The 10,388-nt window shown below is 37.7% G+C and overlaps 1 protein-coding gene across 7 annotated transcripts in view; it reads right to left on the bottom strand.

Annotated features, from left to right (window-relative positions):
• Nucleotides 1-10,388, bottom strand: part of LOC115215522 (afadin) — a 232,217-nt gene that overhangs the window by 83,821 nt on the left and 138,008 nt on the right. For all 7 annotated transcript variants that reach the window (XM_036505804.1, XM_036505805.1, XM_036505803.1 and 4 more), the window contains one exon: nt 6,793-6,907. In XM_036505804.1, the coding sequence (XP_036361697.1) occupies nt 6,793-6,907 (115 nt within the window). The remainder of the gene's footprint in view (nt 1-6,792; nt 6,908-10,388) is intronic.

Genomic DNA, 10,388 nt, shown 5'->3' with positions numbered 1-10,388 from the left:
TTCAAATAAGAAGAAATGGAAAGAAATCAGATAAAAGATGATATGAGCTGATATTAACGGAATCAAAAATGTTTTTAGAGAATTTGGCAAATTGGACTGAGATGGGAGTGGGGGGATGACAGTAAGAGGGAGGCCATGGCACAAGATGAAAATGTACTCATGATCTATAGAGAGGCCTTCACTCCGTATAAACTGGCACATTCTACTGAATGTCTGTCTACCATCCTTATTGCTAATTTAATCTTCTTTCGCACTCCGTCGGTTACGACGACGAGGGTTCCGGTTGATCCGAATCAACGGAACAGCCTGCTCATGAAATTAACGTGTAAGTGGCTGAGCACTCCACAGACACGTGTACCCTTAACGTAGTTCTCAGGGATATTCAGCGTGACACAGAGAGTGACAAGGTCGGCCCTTTGAAATACAGGTACAACAGAAACAGGAAGTAAGAGTGAGAGAGAGTTGTGGTGAAAGAGTACAGCAGGGATCACCAAAATCCCCTGCCGGAGCCTCGTGGAGCTTTAGGTGTTTTCGCTCAATAAACACTCACAACGCCCGGTCTGGGAATCGAAACCGCAATCCTACGACCGCGAGTCCGCTGCCCTAACCACTGGGCCACTGCGCCTCCCCCCTGCTAATTTAATATTTATTTATATGATGTCTTTCTGTTCTGTGCAACATATAAGTTGATTCCTTGGTTTCAATAACAATTTTCCTACTTGAAGAACACCTTATTCGTCCCTTTTCCATTTCTGGAAAAAGGGACACACTGAATGGCCCTCCACAATCATTCTCATGGGACATTGTAGCCAATTCCAAGAAAGAACTTCAGTATTATTGATTCCAGAAAAAGAAAATGCAAAGCTGATCTCAGTGTAATTTGAACCCAGAATGCATATGACTACAATAAATACTTCAGGTCATTCTTTTTACCTCTGCCAATTTTGTCACCAATACACACATACTCTCACACCTAAAAAGAAAACAATGATCCCTAAATACCAGAAACCAGTTTTGTACTTCATCATTATCATTTAACATCCATCTTCCATGCTGGCATGGGCTGGATTGTTGACAGGAGCTGGCAAGCCAGAGGACTACGCCAAGCTCCACTGGCCTGTTTCAGCATGGTTTTTACAGCTAGATGCCCTTCCCAATGCCAACCACTTTCTAAAGTAGATCCTTTCTATATGTATAACATTAATACAATCTTCCAGAGTCAATGAGGGGGAGCTGCAATGTGGTCACAGACCAGCTGGAAATAACAGTAAGTCTTCTCTCAGTTTACACAATATTGTATCAAATGATGTGGGACACATTAATTAATGCAGTCCTAGATACACGAGCTTGGGAACAGGGAATGCAAGTGCACCCCGTAGAATTTTTGTGGGGTGCAAAATCTATTTATTTTTCTTAGGCTTATGAAACAGTGAATAAAAAGTGATCTGTAAACAATAGCTTGAAGTTAGGTTTCTTTACAAAGAACAAAAATAAATAATAAAAAGAACCAAGACCTTGTTTGTAAAAAATTTTTGGACCTGGGTTTGCACCCCCTAAGCAAATTTCATTCCCGAGCCAGTGCCTATATATGCAATATTTGAAGGAATGACAGAATGATTGCAGCAAGAATGCCTTAGATCTGCTCCATCAATGCTGATTAGAAGCTAGACAGCAAAAAAACTACTTTCAAACTTGCTACAAATATAAATCTTTGATCATCTCACATGGTTGATCTTACTATAGATAACAATACTAAAACTGAGTCTCAAAAATTAGGATTTCTCCACACAGACAGAACATAACTCAGTTCTGAACCAATGAAGGAACCTCTATGTCATTAGTCAGCAAAATGGGGTTAAATTACCCCAAGTGGGGTAAAAATGAAATTCTTGGGGATAATAAGGACTCATTAGATATAAGTAAAAACATGTTCCTTGTTACTACAGAAATTTTCCTTCTGGCAACACTGCATCTGTCCAATGTTAAGGATGTGTCAATAGGTTCATATGGATTCAATAAACCTTTTGAATTCAAAGAATCTCTGATTTTCTTCCTTTCAAATCAAGAGGGCAACGTCAGCGTAGATAGATATATTTTGGGGTAATTGGTTAAAAAAAGTTCCCTGACCCCTGCTCTATGTGATCAGTCAAGCTGTTAGATACAGTAGCAAAATTCACATCAAATCACACAAGATCATCGTAAAAAAAAAAAATCTTAAAAAAAAAAACAAAAAAAAACACGAAATAACATCTACCTGGATATAAAATGCAATAAGAAAAGAAAATTTTTTAATTATAAGACAGCCATGACAGGAAAACATTTCATTGTGAATCTGCTTGGTCATAGCTGACTTGGACTAAACAAAAGATTCAGTCAAGATTAGCTGTTTAGTTGCTCAAGAGTGACCTAAATTGCAAAAGAGCAACTACTACACCACAAACAGCCCTAAACTGGAAAAGAGAAAAAAAAATACAATTGAGGCCATCTGGATAAACACCTTTAGTGTCAGTCTTTCTGTCAGTCTTTCTTTCTCATACATAACATGCATCACTGGTCCTCAAGCATGCTGTATCCTTTCTATTTTTCCAACTGCTACAACACTGTCTCTAAATCCTGAAGTTTGTGTGTGTGTGTGTATATATATATATATATATATATATATATATATATGCATATGTGGGCACAGGAATGAATAGCATAGATGTTACTACATTAAAATGCAGCGATGAGATAAGGGAGTTGAATTAGTTTAGTTGCACACACACACATATATATATATATATATGCTATTCATTCCTGTGCCCACATATGTGTGTGTATATGTATGTATGTGTATGTATATATATATATATATATATATATATATATATATATATATATATATATAATATATATATATATCATCATCATCATCATGTGACCGACCAGACCATCAGATGTTGTTAAACATCGCTGGTCACAATGCCTTCGCATTGTTTTAGCCTTTGAATGACGCCACCTCGCTGGCTAAGCGAGCAGGCCAACAGAAGAAAGAATGGTGAAAGAGTACAGCAGGGATCACCATCCCCTGCTGGAGCCTCGTGGAGCTTTTAGGTGTTTTCGCTCAATAAACACTCGCAATGCCCGGTCTGGGAATCGAAACCGCGATCCTACGACCGCAAGTTCGCTGCTCTAATCACTGGGCCATTGCGCCTCCACATATATATATATATATATATATATATATATATATATATACACACACACACACACAAACTTCAGGATTTAGAGACAGTGTTGTAGCAGTAGAAAAATAGAAAGGATACAGCATGTTTGAGGACCAGTGTGTGTATATATATATATATATATGTGTGTGCAACTAAACTAATTCAACTCCCTTATCTCATCGCTGCATTTTAATGTAGTATCATCTATGCTAGGAATGGGGACCTTCCCTCTCCCCCATAATCAAATTTGAACCCCTCCCCACCCCACCCCAACAAACTCTTCAAAACCACAGATAAAAAAAAGATAAAAATGATTTATGTCTTAAATGCTTTAATACCCACACAGTAACTCAATACTAATTATATATATCTATGAATTTATATAATTAAAGAGTCGTTTCCCTCAGCACAGATGTGCTCCCAGACGTTCTTATGCACTTGCAATTTCCTCTTGCTGTTAAAAAGGTTCGATAACCCTGCAGCACAAGGAAGGAAGCGCAGGACTAAATCCTTCTCAAATCAAATTGCATCAAAAGAGGGGCCACATTGGCTGTGATACCAAAATCATAGATGCAACAGAAATGAAATGATCTGGGATTAAATAACGAAATGGCCACCATCTTACTGCAGTTGGCCCTCTTATTAACCCTACCTGGCAGTAGGAGTTAATCTCTGTGGAAGTGTCTATATCTACACCAGAGACCACAAACTAAAGTTCAAGTGACTTTGGATCTCCACTAACAAACTGAGGAAGTTGGTGGGGCAGTGGGGGGGGGGGGTCCTGTGAAGGTGAAGAGTACTTTCTTTTCCTCCTCTTCCAGTTAACAGTTAACTATAAATATTAAAATAAACCAGGGAATGAGGAGGAAGCTTTGAATGACTGGTGATTATCTTATCAGTATGTAGTGGAAGGGGTATACGACCACTAAGTAGATGACATACACTCGCACTTACACAGTCAGAGAGACAGACACACAAATATATAGATACACAAATACAAATATATACACACAAATATGTACATACACAGCACAAATACAAACACACATGTAAATACATGAAAGGTTGAATGAGAGAGATAGTGGGAAGTAGGGGGGAAGAGAGAGAGAGAGAGAGAGATAGCTAAATATGGTAAGGCTCTACTACTTTAATAATTCAACCATCACATCACAAGCTTCATAATAAATATTAATTTTTCCATGACAGAGATGACAAATGTGGAGAACCAAACATCATTTATTGTTCAACCCAAATTTATTCCGATATTTTAATGTTGGCTGCCATCAGCACCACAATATATATATATATATATTATATATATATATATATATATATATATATTTGACAGATAACCTACAATGACAGACATAAGCACATTCCAGAAAATAATACTAAGAATCTAAATATTATTATAGAATTCATCATCATCATCATTTAGCATCCGCTTTCCATGCTAGCATGGGTTGGACGGTTCAACTGGGGTCTGTGAAGCCAGAAGGCTGCATCAGGCCCAGTCTGATCTGGCAGTGTTTCTACAGCTGGATGCCCTTCCTAACGCCAACCACTCCGTGAGTGCGGTGGGTGCTTTTTACGTGCCACCCGCACAGGTGCCAGACAGAGCTGGCAGACGGCCACGGACGGATGGTGCTTTTTACGTGCCACCGGCTCAGGGGCCAAGCGAGGCTGGCAACGGCCACGAACGGATGGTGCTTTATATATATATATATTATATATATATATATATATATATATATATCTGACAGATAACCTACAAAGACAGACATAAGCACATTCCAGAAAATAATACTAAGAATCTAAATATTATTATAGAATTCTTGTGCAATATTTGGTAATGGTTTTTATGTTTAGCCTTCAACGTTTTTATGTTTTTTAACACTGTACCTTCATCGTCCTCATTTAATGTCCATTTTCCATGTTGGCATGGGTTAGACAGCTTGACAGGAGCTGGCAAGCCTGAGGTTTGCACCAGGCTCCACTGTCTGTTTTAGCATGGTTTCTGTCTGGATGCCCTTCCTAATGGACTAGGTGCTTTCCATGAGACACCAGCACTGGTGGAGTCGGTTTTGACATGGTTTTTTTTGCAGCTGGATGCCCTTCCAAATACCAACCACTTTACAGCATGGACTGGATGCTTTTTACATGCTTTTTTAATAGCCCCAATAAAGTCACCAGCTTAACTTGCAAGACAAAGTTCCTTTAAGAATGGGAGGTGGGGTACTGGAGAAGGTGGCTTTGTCGGGTGACAAATTAGAGTATGACAGAGGAACAGAACCAGATGTTTTGTTGGAGAGAAGATACATAGTTACCACAGTTGGAGGGAGATAGTGGGGGAAAAAAGAACAAAAAAAACAATGCATTTCTCATTAATTGATTACATCAACCCCAGTTCTTAATTAGGAGTTTATTGACTCAAAAGAATGAAAAGTAAAGCTGGCAGAATTTGAACCTGTAACAAAGAGCCGGAAGAAATACGATAAAGCGTTTTGTCCAATGCTCTAGTGATTCTGCCAAGGAACATGGCCAAAAATTAGTGGGAAAGAACTAGTTGATGAAAGCAATCCTAGTACTTGACCCTGAAAAGATAAATGGTATAGTTGACCTTGTGGGATTTGAACTCCAATTGTTAAAAGCCAGAAGAAATACTGCCTTAAAGATTCTTCTCATTCACCATCCTATAATGGTTTTACACAAGACCAGTAGTTTTGGAGGGAGCCAATTGCAATGACTCTAAAACTTGACTGGTACTTTATCAACCCTGGAGCAATGAAAGGTAAAACTACCATTGGTGGGATTTGAACCTTGAATGTAAAATGCCACAATGTATTTTTTCTGATGCTCTAATAACTACCAACCCATCACCTTAAAAATAACAACTCTTTCAAATGTTGGCACAAGGTCAGCATCTTTAAGTGGGGTGGGTTTGTTGATGACATCGGCCTCAGTACTTATCAACCATGAGAGGATGACAGGAAAAGTCAACCTCGGTAGCATTTGAACCTGGAACAGAAAGAGCTAGAAGAAACGCACCTAAGCATTTTGTTTGGTACAGTAACAATTTTGCCAGCTCACAACCGTAATAATAATAATGATGATGATTTCAAATTTTTACCACAAGGGCAGTTTGGAGGAAGGGATTAAGTCGATTACATCGACCCCCCCCCAAAAGGATGAAAGGCAAAGTCAACCTCGGCGGAATTTAAATTAAGAACGTAATGGCAGAAGAAATACCACTAAGCATTTTGTCTGGCATGCTATCAATTCTGCCAGCTTCCCACCTTAATGACAATAATAATAATAATGACGGTGGTTTCAAATTTTGGCACAAAACTAGCAAGTTCAAGGAATGTGTTAAGTCGATTACATCAACCCCAGTACGCAACTGGTACTTATTTTATCGACCCTGAAAGGATGAAAGGTAAAGCTGACCTTGGTATAATTTGAACTCAAGACTATAAAGACAGATGAAATGCAAAGCATTTTGCTTGGTGTGCTAACAATTCTGCCAGCTCACCATTCTAACAATGATTGTGATCAAGAAGAAAGATTTTTTTTTAAAGAACATTACCATTTTTTGAGACATGCTGGAGTAAAATCGACAATGGGTAATCATCATCCTGGACAAAACTTTCTTCACCAAATGACCCACCATGGTATTCTCGATCTCCTTTTGGAACAGTTACCTGAAATAATTTGGTAATAATCAATCAATCAATCAACCATTATCGCCAAAATGAAAAGAAACAAACAAAAACATAAGGAAAGGACCCTAAGAGGCCTTCGGTTTTAATTAGTGAGAAACTCAACAGGATACCTGTGTAGGAATGTATGTGTGTGTGTGTGTGTATTTGCATCGGTGTACATTTGAGTAGGTGTATGCATATCTGCATGGATGAGTGCATTCATTGCTATGACGGAGCAATATCTAGTGAATATGGAGGGTGGGGTAACACATCCCAGCTGAGCTGCAGCAATTTTTGTCTGGTTCCCAAAGCATAAAGTGCTGAAAATGAACTTTCCTATCTTCCATTTTAACCCTTTAGCATTCAAACTGGCCATATCCGGCCAAAATATTTAACCTGTTTTATATTGAAACTGACCAGATCTGGCCTCTCACCTCAGCCCTACCATGTCATTCTAAAACTAAAAAAATCACATCTCTGAAATCTCTAAACTACAAGATAATGCATGATTAATTCAAACCGTTTTAAATAAATAAACATCACATTTGACAGAATAATCTGAACACTAAAGGGTTAAAGGGTTACAGAATTAACACAGGTTATAGGAACATAAACCTTCTTCCATGAAAAGATAGCTTAAACTGTGCTCTAAATGGAGGTGTAGTCAAATCCTTATTTTATGAACTCAACCATGTTTTAAAATAAGTCAAAAGGTAAGCTGCTATAAATTGGCACGAACTTTCCAGACAACCCAATACATAACTGCATGGGAACATTCATATCTGCAAAGGTGTGTGGCTATTGCTGTGGTTGTGTGGGTGTATGCACATGCCTATTTGTGTTTGTGGGGAGCACATCTGTGGGGAGAGGTGTATACCTGTGTAGATGCATGCATGTGTGTATGTTTATGGCTTGAAGTAAAGATCCTTTATGGTCATGAACGGCCAAGGGATTGCACCTAGAAAGTTCCCCTCCGTAGTACAAATCGAAACAAGGTTTTTTGTGGAAGACCAGCAGTCATCCATGTAAACCAGCATCCCTTCTCCATGCCATTGATGTTATCCAAGGGAAAGACAAAGGCTGATACAGATTGGCACCAGTGATGTAGAAACTCATTTCTACAGCTGAGTGAACTGGAGCAACGTGAAATAAAGTGTCTTGCTCAAGAACACAACACATAGCTCAATCCAGGAATCAAACTCACTACCTCATGATTGTAAGCCCATTGCTCTAACCACTGAGCCAGGCTTAAGTATATGTCTATTGTTATCACACTAAATTACACTGGATACTTTTTGTGTTGTGTGTGTGAGAAACTAATAGAGAGAGAGAGAAAGAGAGAGACCATCTTTTAGATAAGAAGTATGAAAGAGATTTAATCAACAATGGTTGGTTGGTGTTAAGTGTTGAGAGATATGCAACAATGATAATAACATGGTGTACAGATGACTAAAACTGAATTATCAATAATATCAAATGTGAGAAATATATATATACACAGCATGACTGACTCAGTGGCACAGTCATAGCATATAGGGTGGGTGGGTGTTAATGAACAATGGTGAGCATGGTATGGAGAGAACAAGCGATTCATATGAATTCTGCTTTCACAACAAATGTGGGAAACAAGACTTCCTAGGAAGATCTTACCATAAATAACCTTTTTTTTTAGATACTGGTTGACCTCGTGTGTGTGTGTGTGTGTGTATACACGCACACACAAGAGAAAGAACTGAAAATGAGTAGGAGGTTTTACTACAACTGTCCAAAACTTAGAAGTCAGGCATGCATAGAGAATGTGTGCTTGCGTGTGTGTGTTGGTGCTAGTGTGCTTGCGCGTGTGTGTGTTGGTGCATGTGTGTGTATGTCATCATCATCATCATTTAACGTCCGTTTTCCATGCTAGCATGGGTTGGACGGTTTTGACTGAGGGCTGGCAAACCAGATGGCTGCACCAGGCTCCAGTCTTGATCTGGCAGAGTTTCTACAGCTGGATGCCCTTCCTAACGCCAACCACTCCGAGAGTGCAACGGGTGCTTTTTACGTGTCACCGACACGGGGGCCAGTCAGACGGTACTGGCAATGACCTCGCTCAAATCTTTTTACACGTGCCACCGGCACAGGTGATATATATATATATACACACCTATACATACCTCACTGCAAAAGGTGTGTGTGCCTATGCACATATACTCTGCATTGGAATATGCACTACATAAACTCTGTGTGTGTGTGTGTGTGTGGTGTAACTGATGTATGTATATTACTACTGTAGCATGTTCAATGTTCACCAAAAAAGACATTATTCCAACTTCTGTAAAAACTACCATCCTTCAGCCCCAGCAGAAAAAAAAAGAAGAGGGGGGGTCAATAAATTAGGCAAATATTTCAACACTAGTTAATTAACATATTTATATAAATTACTGAAGACAAACACATGTTTCTTCGATCACAAATTGGCAGTAGCATGGTTGTGGTGATGGAGCCAGTGGTGAAGGATGTGGTGTGTAATAGTATCTGTGATGGTGGTTACAATAGAGTTACAATGGTGGTAGTACTGATGGTGGTGGTGGGAGAGCTGCAATGGTAATGTAGCAGTAGTGAAGGGGGTAGTGTGTGTGGTCATGGGTAATGTTGACAGCCAATATTTTACAGATATATATATATATATATACACATACACACGGGGGTGTGTGTGTAGAGTGTTTGAAGTGGTGTACATGCCTTGTGTATTGAGAGAAAGGAGGCAGTCAGAATTTTGGAGAATTCTATATTAGTGCTTTCATTCGTTAACCGAATTCCTCAAGACAAAAATTAAAACCAAAATGGTGGTTTTAATTTTTTGTCTTAAAGAGTTTGGTTAACAGACAAAAGCGTTAATAAAGAATTACCCAAAATTCTGCCTGCCACCTCTCTCTCACTCTCTCATATATATATATATATATATTATATATATATATATATATATATAATATATAATATATATATATATATTATATATATATTTTATCTTATATTAAACTTTTTATATTTTTTGATAGTTATATATATTATATATACTTAATAAATAAAAAATAAATAAATAATAAAAATATATATATATATATAAATTTATAAATATAACTTAATAATTTAAATTTTTAACTTTAAATTTAAATAATTTAAATTTTGAATTTGAATTTAAATTTGGTCTGTTTTTCACTGTTTGATTTGCATAATAGTGGTTTTTATCTCTAATTTAATTTATTTATATATATATATATATATACACATTGAGATAGGGGTTGTAAATGCAACCCTCTATGGGATAACGTATATCCGATATACTGCTAGTGAAGTACCCAACAAGGTTAATACATAAATGTTAATGATTATGATGCAATCAATTCATTTACTGTATTATATGGGCAATAGTAAAATGATTTACCACAAATTACTAATACAAGATAAGAAAATGGAGAAATACATCTAAATCAAATAT

Source organism: Octopus sinensis, linkage group LG9, assembly GCF_006345805.1.
Source record: "Octopus sinensis linkage group LG9, ASM634580v1, whole genome shotgun sequence".
Lineage (NCBI taxonomy): Eukaryota > Metazoa > Mollusca > Cephalopoda > Octopoda > Octopodidae > Octopus > Octopus sinensis.
Note: the sequence above shows the minus strand (reverse complement) of the source record. Positions and strands in the feature narration are given on the sequence as shown.